We start from the raw sequence: 15,046 nt of genomic DNA on the forward strand, positions 1-15,046 counted from the left end.
GTGTGTTTATGTTATTGGAAGTGTGTGTGTTTATATTATTGAATGTGCAAGTTTATGTGTGTTTATATTATTCAATACGTGTGTGTGTGTGTGTGTGTATTTATATTATTGAATGAGTGTGTGTTTATATTATTCAATGTGTGTGCGTATGTGTGTGTGTTTATATTATTGGAAATTATTGTGTGTATGTGGTGCAACACCATAAAAAATGCTGTATGAATTTGGAAGAACTTACATTCATGTAGCGCCTCAGGGACATCCCAAGATGCTTTACAGCCAATGATGAGCTTTCTGAAGGTTCGTCCTTGTTGCAATGCAGTAAATGCGGCAGCCAATTTGTACACAGCAAGATCCCACAAAAAGCAACATGGTGAACAACCGCACCATCTGTTTTTGAGGTGGTGACCAATGGAGGAAGATTGGCCAAGGTATTAACCTGAGAGGAGAGCGCTCCACATCCCCTTCAAGGATCCTTACGTCCAAAAGAGCCTCACTTCCAAGGAAAAACACGAAAGACTTTACCCTCCCTCAACACTCCCTTCACACTGTCCCGGAACGCCCTGAGGTAAGATTTTGTTTCTTGACCTGAGCCCACAACCTCCTAACTGAGAAACGAGTGGGTTACCCACTGAACCACAGGTGCGAGCTCTGATTTAGGGAAGCTCCCCCACACTCAGTTTCCCAACTCACTCACAATTCCTCATTTTCAAACTTGATCTTTGTTTCTTTCACCAGAGCGAACGATACATACCTCCCCCCACCATCGTGCCCCCACATACACTCGCCCTTTCCTCTCTGATTAGTCTTTCACCTCGGATATTGCTCCAGTGACCTTTTGAAAGGTCTCAGTTGAAGCTGCCTCCATCACACACTGAGGCAGTAATTTCCAGACCCTAACCATTCATTGCATGAAAACACTGGACCTCATGTTGCCTTCTATTTGCCAAACAATCAAAGTCAGTGTCCTCTGGCTCTTGTAAGAGCAGATTACTGCAGACACTAGACTCTGTACTGAAAATAACAAATGCTGGAGATCACAGCAGGTCATGGAGAGAGAGAAAGCTAACGTTTCAAGTCTAGATGAATCTTCCTGCCTATGGTAGCAATCTCTCCCAGATACTGTACCCGACTCCTCATCAATTATTTTATTCTGTTAATATCATCCCTAAAATGTGTTGTTGCTCTCTCCTAGAGTCCCTACAGTGTAGAAGTAGGCCATTCAGCCCATCAAGTCCGCATGGACCCTCTGAAGAGCATTTGGCCCATCGTGACTGTGCTGGCTCTCCAAAGGAGCATCGTTACCTAGTTCCAAGCTCCTGCTTTTTCCCCGTATCCTAGTGGATCCCCAAATGCTCTCTTGGATGCCTTGATTGGACCTGCCTCCACCCCGCCCATATCCTAACCACTCATCGCGTGAAAGCATCTTTCCTCACCTCACGCTTGCTTCTTTTTGCACATCACTCTAAAATAATTTGCACATTACATAGAACATCAAACAATACAGCACCGGGACAGGCCCTTTGGCTCATCATATCTATACTGACCATGATGCCATTCTAAACTAATCCCATCTGCCTGCACATGGTCTGTATCCCTTTATTCCTTGCCTGTTCAGGTGTCCATCTAAATGTGACTTGAACGTTGCTATGGTATCTGCTTCTATCACCTCTCCTGACAGCACGTTCCAGGCACCCACCACGCTCTGCGTGAAATATTTTCCTCACATACCTCCTTTGTACATTTACCCTCTCACCTTCAACCTCTTTCCTCTAGAGGGATACGGATCTTGTAAGTGAAAACAATTTTCGGATGGAAGGGCGAAATGTGTTGGCAAAGGCTTGAAGGGCCTGTCCCTGTGCTGTTTGGTCCTTTGTTCTATATGTGACATTACCACCTTGAGAAAAGGACTCCGACTATCCAGCCCATCCATTGCCTCTTGTAGTTTTGTAAACTTCCATCAGGTCGTTCTGAATTACTTTCTATCAAATAACTTTCTGAGTTTCTAATGATGGAAGTAAATAAATATGTAGCAAATCCTGAGAAGGATTTTCCCTGATGGCAGGGAAAATCTTCTGCCTCCTCATTTTGTTTTGCGCTTTTTGGTGGCTGCCGTGATTTGGGGACGTTCCCTTACTTTTCGCCTGGAGGACGATTCAGAGACAGTGCCTGCCCCTTGGGGCGCGGGGGCAGGGCGTCGGTCGTGATTGTCAGCCGTTCCATCCAATCAAACGTTGGGACGCGGGAGACGATCGGCGGCCAAGTTGTCCAATCAGCTGAAGGGGGGGAAAAAAAAAACACCGGTCGTGATGGACAGCCGTTGTGTCCAATCAGCTTGTGGATCGTGCGGAAGGTGGTGCCCAATGGGAGGCGGGACTTCCTGTGTGGGCCTACGTGGGCGCAGCGAAGCCTGAGGCTTGAGTGAGTGAGTGAAGGGCTGAGGGAAGGGCGTCCTTTCGCCGCTGTTGGGCTTCAATGTACCTTTCCTCCCCCTCCGAGGTGGTCACCTCTGGGGTTGGGTTTTATTTTGGGGGGGGTTGGTGGGCAGTTCTCTGGATTTGGGGGGAAATGGAGGTTATTAAAGGATCTAGGGCCCCCTGCCTCCTCCACAAGACCCAGTCTCTCACCCCCCCCCAACACCTTCCCTTCCCCCAAATACTTCTCCATCCTTTTTCTGGGAAGTCCCACCCCAAGGCATGGAGAGGGGAGGGTAAAAGAGCTGAGTGTGCGATGCCTTCTGCAGTCGAATAGCCTGTCAGTATCTACCTCCCCCCCTCCCCCTGAGCTGGTCACCCATGGGATGGGGGATGGGGGGGGTAGGTGCAAAAAGAGGAAAATGGAGGAGAGTGTACAAGAGCAGAGTCTGTGATACCTACTGCAGTCGAATAGACCACCACCTCCTGTGGTACTGGCCTGGGGGACCCTATCCCTTTGAAAAGGCAGAGGCTGGAGGGGAATGTCTAAGGGGGCTGTGTGGGATTCTGAGCGGAGGTGGAGGTGGGAGACCAGCCGCTTGTGTCCTGAAGAAGGGTCACTGGATCTGAAACATAGGAGGAACATTTGAGGACTCTGGGTCTATACTCACTGGAGTGTAGAAGGACGAGGGGGAAATCTAATTGAAACTTAGAGAATACTGAACGGCCTGGACAGAGTGGATGTTGGGAAGATGTTTCCATTGGCTGGAGAGACTAGGACCTGAGAGCACAGCCTTAGACTTAAGGGATGACCTCTTAGAACGGAGATGAGGAGAAACATCTTCAGCCAGTGAGTGGTGAATCTGTAGAATTCATTTCTACAGAAAGCTGTGGAGGCCAGGTCATTGAGTATATTTAAAACAGAGATAGATTAGATTCTTAAGTATTAAGGGTTACGGGGAGGAGGTGGGAGAATGAGGTTGAGAAACATGATTGAGCGGCAGAGCAAAAATGATGGGCTGAATGGCCTAATTTCTGCTCCTCTTATCTTATGAAACGTTAACTTTCTCTCTCTCTCTCTCTCTCTCTCTCTCTCTCTCTCTCTCTCTCTCTCTCTCCAGATGCTACCAGACCTGCTGAGACTTTTCAGCAATGTAATGCTTTTGTTAGCCCCTTATGTGTTTTTTTTTCTTGCAGTGTAGAGACAGGAGCGAGCCACTCAGCCTCTTTACTCTTCGCTGGCTCGTCAAAAGAGCTGCCCCATTGGTCCTGTTCCACTGACCCTTTCTGGCTGGCGATGGCGTTTACATTTTTTTTCTACACTTGGAAAGAAAGAAACAAAATCAGAAATTGCTGGAGAAACTAAGCAGGCCTGGCAGTATCTGTGGAGTGAAAATAAGGGTTACCGTTTTCAGTACAGTCACCTTTCTTGAAGCAGGTGGGACTTGAAACCAAGCCTGCTCGCTTAGAGATGGGGACAGTAGCACAAGAGCCCTTGCTCCTACTTTATGTTTGTATCCCACAAAAGCTTGGCACGATTGCTCAGTGCAGCACCAATGCATGAGGGATGGTGATCCTGGAATGTGACTTGCACCTGCATTGGCTTGGCTCAGAAGTGGCACTGTTACCACTGGGGTGGACAGGAGTTGCTGTGTATTCTAACCTAGGAGACAGTGAGGTCTGCAGATGCTGGAGATCGGAGTTGAGAGTGTGTTGCTGGAAAAGCACAGCTGGTCAGGCAGTATCCGAGGAGCAGAAAAATCAACGTTTCGGGCCGGAGCCCTTCATCAGGAATGTATATTAACCTGCTTTTTTTCCTCTGGACTGACCCATCCCCTTTAGGTCAGACTGGGGTCATGCCCCTCCACAAGTACTCCCCCAAGATCTGGCACTTACTGCGACTAAAGCAGGGGATCTACTCACGGTTGCCAGCCCATTATCTCCGCTCCCTCGAAGAGAAGCAGGAGCCCACACCAGTTCACTTTAAGCCCCACGGGGTTAAATACAAGAGGAACCCGCATACCGGGCAACCGGAACGTGTGCAAGATGTGCCAATTCCCATCTACTACCCTCCGGAGTCTCAGAAAGGGCTGTGGGGCGGAGAAGGCTACATACAAGGATTCAGATACGCCAATAACGACAAGGTATGGAGTAACACCCAAAAGATGACCACCTTCTGCGTTCTTCTCCCTCCCATTTTAAAATCCTTCAGAGTGCCACATCCAGCAAAAGGCCTGTGTCCACCTGGGTGGTCCCTCCTTTTAAATTTAACGCTCACGTAGAATCTCTGCAGTATGGAAGCAGGCCATTCAGCCCATCGGGTCTACACTGTCACTCCCAGAGCGTCCCATCCTATCCCTATAACCATGCATTTTACATGACTATCCCACCTAGCCTGCACACTACAGGGTAATTTAGTACAGACGATCCACTTAACCAGCACATCTTTGGACTGTGGGAGGAAACCGGAGCACCCGGAGGAAACCCACGCCAACGCAGGGAGAATGTGCAAACTGCACACAGACAGTCCCCCGAAGGCGGAATCGAACCAGGGTCTCTGGTGCTGTGAGGCAGCAGTGCTAACCACTGTGCCACCCTTGCCTTCTGTTCAAGTAGCTCCATTCTCCCTGAAACCTCTGAGCAGCCTCCATGGTGACCTCTGCACGCTTCCAATTCATTGAGTCATTAGATCACAGAAGGGGTCCATTCAACCCATTGAGGTCATGTTGGCCCTCACTAATCTGTTCAGTCTCATTCCTTCCTGTCGCCCTGAAAGTTGATTTCCCTGAAGTGAAATTGTTCTTCGACTCCTCTTCCACCCTCCTCACAGGCAACAAGTTCCAGTTCATTACTACTTATTGTCTAAAAGACTTCTTCCTCACCTCTTCTTTCCCCCCCCCCATCCTTTATATCTCTTTAAAACCTTAAATTTATGTCTCCCTGGTCCTTAACTCCTGCACACACCGTTTCCCTGTCCACCATTTCTAAACCTGTCATCATCCTGTATACATCACTGAGATCTCCTCTTTGTTTCAAGCAGAAAAACCCCAGCTTCTCCAGCCTAATTTTCTAGCTAAAATTCCTCATCCCTGGAACCATTCTGGTAAATCTCCTCTGCACCCTTTCAGGGACCACTATATCCTTCCTAAAGTGTGGGAGCACAATGCCTTAATTGGGCTTAATCAGAGGTGTATACAGGTTCAGTACAACTTCCTGCTTTCGACCTTTTGAGACCTACAAATTGGTGAGGTGGGTAGGGCGAGGATGTTTCCGTTTGAGGGAGAATCTAGAATTAAGGGCCACTGTTTGAAAATAAGGAGTCACGCATTTAAGACAGAGGTGAGGTGAAATTCCTCTGACTGAGGACCCTTGGGATTCTCATCAAAAGGCAGCGGAAACAGAGTCTTTGAATATTTTCAAGGAAGAGGTCGATAAGTTCTTGATAAACAAGGGGAAAAAGGTTATACAAGGGATAGGTGGAAACACTGCTTAATCAGAGTAGCCGTGAGCTTATGGAATGGTGGAGCAGGAATGAGAAGAATGGGCATTGACCAAATTCCTGTGTTTGTGTGTTCAAATCTACTTTTGTTCATGAAGTTTCAAAATCCTACAAGCTTTGCTATTTGTTGTGCCAATATATCCTGCTACTTTCACTAATCTACGTATGTACTGGCCCCTTACTCCTGCCTGATTTAAATTGCTGCACTCAGCTGCCATACTTCAGCTGCCTTGACCCCGAGCTCTGGAATTCCCTTCCCTAGACCTTTCCACCTTTAAGACGTTCCTTAGATCGACCGTTGGTCAATGTGCATCTCCTTGGGTGAATTTGCCTCAAATTTTCACCGAACAACACTCAGGGGGGATCGCTTCAAGGTCGGAAGGCAGGGCAAGCAGCTGAGCTCGGGACAAGCTGCTGATGGCGCAGCCACTGACTGTGAAACGATACTCATAGATTCACTACAGTGTGAAACTAGGCCATTTGGCCCAACAAGTCCACACTGACCCTCCGAAGAGTACCCCACCCAGACCTATTCCCTTACCCTATAACTCTACATTTCCCCTGACTGATGCACTAACCTACACATCCCTGGACACTATGGGACAATTTAGCATGGCCAATCCACCCTAACCTGCATATCTTTGGATTGTGGGAGGAAACCGGAGCACCCAGAGGAAACCCACGCAGACACAGAAAGAATGTGCAAACTCCACATGTTCACCTGAGGCTGGAATCGAACTTGGGTCCCTGGCGCTGTGAGGAAGCCATGCTAACCGCTGAGCCACTGTGCTGTCCCACTAACATCAGGGATGCTCCAAGCACCAGAGGTGGGGTACTCCACAGTTTGAAGGCTAGCCCATCACAGCTCGAGTCTGTCACAACCTCCTCTCTCTGACTGTTGTTTTTCCTCTCTACAGCTGTCCACACGCTTGAGGAAAACGTGGAAGCCGCAGTTGTTTATGCGAGAGCTTTACAGTGAAATCCTGGATAAAACCTTCACCATCCAGGTGACCATGCGGACTCTAGACCTAGTGGACGCTTGTTACGGTTTTGATTTCTATATCTTGAAGGTAAGGGCCTCGCTGATTGATTGATTTAAACCAGGGAGTGTTTTGCTCATTGTTGGTCAGGTGCCTATTCTCCCCTTCACCTCATGGAGAATCCAAAATTGTCTCCACAGTAAGCGTTAATAGCAGAATGAAGGTCAGCTCTGACTGAAAGGGAAAACAAGGTACTAACCCTGCAGAGGGGAGGACAAGGCAATATCAAAATGGAGCAAGTTGTTGGACTCAACTCTGAGCCCAGAAGGCAGTAAAGTAGCTGATTGGAAGATGAGGTGCTGTTCCTCGAGCTTGCGTAGTGTTTCACTGGGACACGACAGCAAATCAAAGATAGAAATGAAGGTGTGAGAGCAAGATGGCGGCTTGTCAGCTCAGTGGTTAGCACTGCTGCCTCACAGCCTCTGGGTTCGATTCCACCCTCGGGTGACTGTCTGTGTGGAGTTTGCACATTCTCCCCGTGTCTACGTGGGTTTCCTCCTGGTGCTCAGGTTTCCTCCCACAGTGCAGGTTAAGTGGATTGGTTATATTAAATTGCCCATAGTGTGCCGGCTAGTTGGATTAGTCATGAGTAATATAGGGTAAAGGGGTAAACCTGGGTGGAACGCCGTTCACAGGTTGCTGTGCACCAGTTGGGCCAAATGGCCTGTTCCCACACTGTTGGGATTCTATGATGAATTGAAAAGACAAGCGACTGGAAAGTCTGTGTTTTACTGTTGACTGTGTTTTTACTTTCAGACAGAACTGGCATTCTGTTACTAACGCTCACTCGATGTATGGCATGTGCTAAATTGTGATGACGATGTAAATAAAATCAATGGTCATAATTTGTAACATTGTTAGGGACAATTGTACCATTATAATCCTCTCAATATACAGTTAATTGAAGTACATTACACAGTGGATGTTGCTTTAATTTACAGACTAGAAATGCAATCTGCATTTTGTCGTGAAGTTCAGAGATCAGATGTTGTGAGGATGAGTTCATTAAATTTTCAATCATTTGTCTATTCCTTGGCGTTCGCACAGAGGGTGGTGTGTAAATGGAATGAGCTGCCAGAGGAAACAGTAGAGGCGGGTGCGGTAACAACATTTAAAAGACATTTGGACAGGTAGGTGGATAGAAAAGGTTTAGAGGGATGTGGGCCACGGGCAAATGGGGCTAGTTTAGTTTGGGAAGCCTGGTCGGCATGGCCGGGGTTGGGCCAAAGGGCCTGTTTCCATGCTGGTTGATTCTGACTCTATTCTGGGAAATTGACCTCACGGAGGACCAACGGTCTATTTGTTTTAATTTGGTACAAATCCTTTTCCAGACGCCCAAGGTCGACCTGAATTCAAAGCTGGGGATGGATCTAAAAAGGGCAATGCTCCTGAGACTCGCTCGCAAGGACATGGAGCTATACCCTGATGATGCAGAGAAACGGGAACGCATCTATAACAAATACAAGGTATGGTGTAGGGTTTGGAATACAGGGGCATTGTATTTTGCATGGGATGTGGGTATCGCTGGGCAAGACCAGCATTTGGGACAAGCCCATCACTGACTGACCCTTGCACTGATTGACTTGTCCATTTCAGAGGGCATTCAAGAGTCAGCCACATTGCCGTTGGTCTGGAGTCACATGAAAGTTAAGGACAGCAGATGTCCTTCCCTGAAGGGTATTAGTGAACCAGGATTGGGTTTATTTTAATCACAATTAATGATCGTTATCAGATTTATGAATTAAGTTTAAATTCTGTCAGCTGCCTTGGTGGGATTTGAACCCCTTGTCCATTAGTCTAGCCTCTGGATTATTACCACAAGGCCACCATATCCCCATCCTCCCTTGATGTAGAATCAAGGTTGCAACATACAGTGGGCCAAATGGCCTCCTCCTTCATCTTGCTGACCCTCTATGACAGTAGTCCCACTTTCCCCACTCCCTCCTTTCTGAGTTGCAAAATGTCCAGCGTTGTATTTCAGACCCAAACTACTGATTACTTTAAAAAAAAAAGTATTTTTCCTCAGTGTCTCCTTTGCTGCTTTCAATCAATGCCCTCTAGTTTCATGATGCTTCCCACAACAGGAACAACTTCTCCCCCTCGACTGTGTCCTGGCCCATCATGGTTTTGGCACACCTCCATGAAATTTCCTGTCAATCTATTCCTCTGTTGCAGCCTCTCGAATATATCCTCATATCTAGAGTTTAAACGTTCCTTAGCCTGAATCCTCTCTGCATGTTCCCTTGTGCCTTCACACCCGTCCGAAAGTATGGTGCCCAGTGTTCCAGCTGAGGCCAGTCAATCTCACATAAATGTTCACTTTGACTTCCTCACTAATGGACTCCACGCCTAGATTTTTAAAACCCAGAATCTTCAATGCCTTAGTAATCATTTCTCAACTTGTACTGCCACCTCCAATGATTTGTGTACATATAGATGTATTTTATCAACCTGCACAGACACGTCATAATACACCTGGGTTCAGATGGGTCTTGCAATTGAGCCTCTGGCCCAGAGGTAAGGACGCTACCACTGTGCCACTTATATCTCCAGGTTTTATCTGCACCCTTTTGCCCCTCACCTAGTTTCAAATAAAGGGTTGCTTTGAGTTTGTTGCATAGTTCGGGTACCCTGTCCCATGGTGAGGTTAGACAGGCTGGGGTTGTTCTCAATGCTGAGATGTTTGGAGGCAGGAGTTCAAGGATGAGTGACATTTGACCATAAGCTAAATGGTCTCCTGGTCCTATCATGCTTGTTCCACCGAAAACCGAGATCAAAGCTGAGCCACTGGAGGGGATTTAAACACAGAGTTCAAAATGATGAGGGTATAGGCAGAGCAAATAACTATTTCTAGTTGTAGCGGGGTCACACAGATTTACGATAAGCAGCAAAAGAACAAAAGGCAGCTGAGAATTCTTATTTTACTTAGCGTTATAGTGATATACGATGTGCTGTAAGAGAGGCCAGTGGAAGCATATTCAAGAGCAACTTTCGAAAGGGATTTGGCAAAGAGAAGTATATAGACCAGTGGGGAAGGAGTTGGGAGAAAGTGAGGACTGCAGATGCTGGAGGTCAGAATTGGAGTGTGGTGTTGGAAAAGCACAGTCAGTGAGGCAGCATCCGAGGAGCAGGAGAGTCATTGTTTCGAGCATAAGCCCTTCATTGGGAATCGGGGCTGGCCCTAATTGGAGGAACCTGGAGTATTGGTCCCTTAGCTAAGGAACGATCTTTCCAGCCAGTGACACCCCCAATCTTATGAGTGAGTTAAAATAAAGATGGGTTAGACAGAGTGACACCAGTGTTCATCCTCGGATGATGGCACTGTCCAATGAGAAAAGGTTGCAGAGACCAGGCTTGTGTTCTGTAGAATTTATAAGAAGTTCATTGAAACTTAGAAATTTCTTACAGAGTAAATGCAGGTGATTTTCTCTGGTGGGAGGGTATTGTAAGATCAGGGAAGTCAGTTGGAGCTGTACAGGACTCTGGTTAGGCCTTGGCTGGAATATTGTGTGACATTCTGGTCACCACACTATAGGAAGGATGTGATTGCACTGGAGAGGGTGCAGAGGAGATTCATCAGGGCATTGCCTGTGATGGTGCAGTTTATTTTTTATTAGATTAGATTAGATTAGATTAGATTACTTACAGTGTGGAAACAGGCCCTTCGGGCCAACAAGTCCACACCGCCCCGCCGAAGCGCAACCCACCCATGTGGGAGGAAACCGGAGCACCCGGAGGAAACCCACGCAGACATGGGGAGAACGTGCAAACTCCACACAGTCAGTCGCCTGAGGCGGGTATTGAACCTGGGTCTCTGGCGCTGTGAGGCAGCAGTGCTAACCACTGTGCCACCGTGCCGCCTCTATGAAGTGAGGCTGAGATTGAGGTGTGAAAGAGTATTGAGCTAGTCTGGAAAGGTCGAGGATTACACAAAGGGTGGTGGGAGTCTGGAATGCACTGCCTGGGATGGTTAGTTGAGGTGGTAGCCTCAATCATTAAAAAGTGCCTGGATGAGCACTTGCAACGTCAAGGCTATGAGCCAAGTGCTGGAAGTGGGATGAGTGTAGATTTAGAGTGTCGGTGCACACTTGATGCACCTAAGATCCTTGTCTGTACTTTTATTCTATGACAGATTTCTTGATATTAAAGATATCAGGGGGTGTAGGGCTAGTGCTGGCTGTTTCAAGGAGCTGGCACACGCACTCGAGGCCAAATTGTCTTCCGTGCTATACTGTTCTTCGAGATTATACTAAGAATTAAATTTGAAATGCTACAAGCAGGTGCATAAAATAATTGAGAAAACTAATAGAAAAGCAGCCTTTATATCAGATATAAGGATGTGGAAGTATTGCTGCAGTTATACAAAACTGGTTAGACCTTGCTGAGGAGCTGTGAGCAGGTCGGCTGCACAACTTGGGAAGGATGTATTGGCCTTGAAAGAAGTAAGATGTAGGTTTACAAGAATAATACCTGGACTTTAGGGGTTACGTTATGAAGAGAAATTTGGCCTGTTTTCTGTAGAATTTAAAAGTTTAATTAGTGATCTGATTGCAGTCTTCAAGATATTAACAGGAAAACAGGATAAATAAAGATAAACTATTTCCAGTGTTTGAAGATTCTGGAATCATAGAATCCCTACAGTGCAGATAGAGGTCATTCAGCTCATCAATTCTGCCCTGACCCTCTGAAGGGCATCCCACTCTATCCCTGTAACCCTATATTTACCATAGTTAACCCACCTAAGCCTGCATACTATGGGTCAATCCAACTAACTTGCATATCTTGGGACTGTGGGAGGAAACCCTCACAGACACAGGGAGAATGTACAAACTCCACACAGACAGTTACCCGAAGGTGGAATCGAACCCGGGTCCCCTGGCACTGTGAGGCAGCCATGCTAACCACTGAGCCACCATGTCAACCGCTAGAACTAGGGGTCATATTCTAAAAATTGGGCCAGGCTGTTCCGGGTGATAGAATTTTGGAATTCTCTTCTACAAGTGGCAGTTGAAGCTAGAACTTTTGTTAATTTTAAATCTGAGGTAATGTTTGGTTAAGCAGATATATTAAAGGGTATGGACTAAAAGCAGATACATGGCCACAGACCAGCCAGGCCCTCATTGAATGGTGGAGCAAGCTGGAGGGGCTGAATGGCCTACTCCTATTCCTGTGTAATTCCTTGTGTGTTGCAGGTGTTCGTAATTCCTGAAGAGGAGGCGGAGTGGGTCGGTCTGAGTCTTGAGGAAGCTGTGCAGAAACAAATGCAGCTGGAGAAGAAGGTAAGAATTAAAATTCCCACCTCAATCTTTAAACCCCGTGTCAACCACAGCCCCGCCTCTTTTAAAATCTTAGGCTGATGGTTGTCCTTGTATTTAAAGTGGGCTGTGGAGCTAGAGTGGGTGAGTGGGATCTACAATAAAGCTCGGTTATCTGGTACCCTACTGACTGTAACCTCTGATATCCCCCTCTCCCAGCCATCACTGTACTATATAAAATAGCAACATCTGACTGTACTGAAAATAAATATTGCTGGAAATCACAGCAAGTCAGGCAGCATCCATGGAGAGAGAGAGAGAGAGCAAGCTAACATTTCGAGTCTAGCTGACTCTTCGTCAGATTGAAGGTTGAAGTTCTTTTCCCTCTGTAGTCAAGGTGATAAAAATCAAAGGAGGGGAGGCCCCTAGTGTCTGCAGGTTATAGTTTACAGCAAGGCAGGTTTTCATTAAGTTCCCACTGTTACCCGAGAACTGCAATGAATTAACTGGCATTTTTTTGATTTACCAGCGCATTCCAATCCCAGTGCTGGATAACACCAATTTTACTTTTTGATAAGTGATTTTTCTGGGTTAAGATATAATATTCTCTCTAATTTAAAGTTACTTTGGCAAAGGCACTTTGTTGAAAGACAAATCTGATTAACAATTGTAAGAAACTGAATTTCAATGAATATTGGAAATAACTTATGGATCAATAAACAAGATGGCAATTGTTTTGTATTAGATTCAATTAAAAAGCTACAATGTTTAAAAAAAGCACCAATTTTACTATAATTTAATGGCTATTTCATAGGGTTGGCAGAGGTACGTTGGGCAGAATGGCATCCTCTTATGCTGCATCAGTCTACGAAAAGGGAACATGGTTATTTTATATAAAAGCATGCCACCCAGGAGAAAGCAGGTGGACTCCCTGTTCGCCGCCTTAAGCATTGACCCCCCCCACAACTGATACACCGGTATTGATGTGTACCATCTACGTGGTGCACTGCAGCAGTTTGCTCAGGCTCCTTCGTCAGTCCCTTCCAAACCCAGTGCCTGAATGGGCCAGAAAAACAAGGGCAGCAATGCCAGTTCCCCTCCAAGGTACACCATCCTGACTCTTTGTTCTAATTCACTCATGGAGTGTGGGTGATACTGACTTGGTCAGCATTCATTTCCTATCCATAGTTGCCCTTGAGAAGGTGATGGTGAGTTGTAGCCCTTTTGATGTAGGTAGACGCACAATAGCCACAGGAAGAATTCCAGGATTTTGACGCGGCGACACTGAAAGAATGGTGATATTTTTCCAAAACTGGATGGCTGAGTAGTTTGCATGGTTTCTCGCAGGGGTTGGTGTTCCCATCTGTCTGCTGCCCTTGTCCTTTGTGATGGAAATGGCCATGGGTTTGGAAGCTTTGGTGAGTTGCTGCAGTGAATCTTGTGGAGAGTATATACTGCTGCAACTGAGCATCAGTGGTGGAGGGAGTGGATGAGATATCAATCAAACAGGATGCTTTGTCCTGGATGGTGTCGAGAATCCCGAGTGGGGAGTTTTCCATCACACTTGGTGGACAGGCTTTGGGGAGTCAGGAGGTGAGTTACTCACTGAAGGGCTCCAAGCATCTGACCTGATTTTGTAGCCACAGTATTTCTATTGCTCGTCCGCTTAAGGTTCAGTCAATATACAGCTGTCCTTCCACTATCCCTGAGCCAAAAGTCTTGAGCATCCACCCTAAAAGCACTGTGGGTTTCCCTACGCCACATGGACTGCAGCAACCCAACTTCACCACCACCTTCTCAAAGGCAGTTAGGAATGGGCAACAAAACATGATCTCACCAGTGACCTCCACACCCCAGGGAGGAATGAATGAAGAAAAGCTGATAGCGGCTTGAATGTTCAGCTGTCTGCAACTTCCTGATGGAAAAAGAACTGTTGTCCGCTAAGTGACCGGAATCTCAGGCAATGACCTTCATGCCAGGCAACCTTAACCTATATTTCTCAAATTTGTATTTCAGGATCCTGTGCCGCTGTTTAAAGTTTATGCTGAGGAACTGGCCCATGAACTGAGAATGCAGAAATTGTCGGAGCCAGTGGTCATAGGCAAGAAATCGTAACAGAGCGTGGCCCCTTTAAGATCATCAGAGCCGCAGGTTATTTAACCAATGAAAGATGTGTTTTGGTGATGCTGTTGTCAGCTGACCTCTCTGCCAGTGTTGACAAGAAACCTCAGAGGTTAAAGTGACTGAACTTGTGACTTGAAGTCCAAATTAAAATGCAGACTTTTCTTTTGTACAGTAAGGTGGTGGTCAAACCACTTTGTGAAATGTGATTGCTAATTAACAATCAGACGAGGAATGTTTTCACGTGTTGGTGTTTCTCATTCCGTCAAGAAAACAATCACGGGAATCCCTTCTAAATACCTAGAGGGTTCAAATCATTTAATTTTATGTACGCTAGGGTTACAACCTGGAGCCAGGGCCCTTTGTCCAACTGCACCAAAAGTTAAATAAAAACTGAAAGACCTGCAGACATTGTAAGTCAGAAACAGAAATTTCTGGAAAAGCTCAGCAGATTAGGCACCATCTGTGGAGAGAAATCAGTGTTAACGTTTTGGGTCATGTGACTCTTCCTCAGCAGGTAAACCGTATTGTGTTTCCCCCACCCTGCTGTCATTTATTGTTGGCTGCAATTCTGTAAGTTTTAATTTTATTTGCTCATGGGAAGTAGGTGTTACTAGCTGGGCTGACAGTTTTTGCCCATCCCTAACTCTCTCGCCGGTAATTGAGAGTCAAACCCTTCCAAGTCCATTTTGATTTAGCTCCCTTCATCGCCTCTTCCTC

General features: G+C 46.4%; 1 protein-coding gene across 3 annotated transcripts; it reads left to right on the forward strand.

Annotated features, from left to right (window-relative positions):
- Positions 1-2,324: 2,324 nt before the first annotated feature.
- mrpl28 (mitochondrial ribosomal protein L28) lies at positions 2,325-14,565 on the forward strand. Of its 3 annotated transcripts, none has more exons than XM_043680820.1 (6): positions 2,325-2,418; positions 4,254-4,555; positions 6,828-6,980; positions 8,282-8,416; positions 12,143-12,229; positions 14,222-14,565. In XM_043680820.1, exons 2-6 carry the CDS (start codon positions 4,268-4,270, stop codon positions 14,318-14,320), a joined length of 762 nt encoding a protein of 253 aa, XP_043536755.1. In that variant the 5' UTR covers positions 2,325-2,418; positions 4,254-4,267; the 3' UTR covers positions 14,321-14,565. The 3 variants fall into 3 exon arrangements, with proteins under 3 accessions (XP_043536755.1, XP_043536754.1, XP_043536757.1); XM_043680819.1 differs by having other exon boundaries at positions 2,328-2,422; XM_043680822.1 differs by lacking the exon at positions 2,325-2,418 and adding an exon at positions 2,421-2,496.
- Positions 14,566-15,046: the final 481 nt, after the last annotated feature.

Source organism: Chiloscyllium plagiosum, chromosome 41 (assembly GCF_004010195.1).
Source record: "Chiloscyllium plagiosum isolate BGI_BamShark_2017 chromosome 41, ASM401019v2, whole genome shotgun sequence".
In the NCBI taxonomy this organism is placed as follows: Eukaryota; Metazoa; Chordata; class Chondrichthyes; order Orectolobiformes; family Hemiscylliidae; genus Chiloscyllium; species Chiloscyllium plagiosum.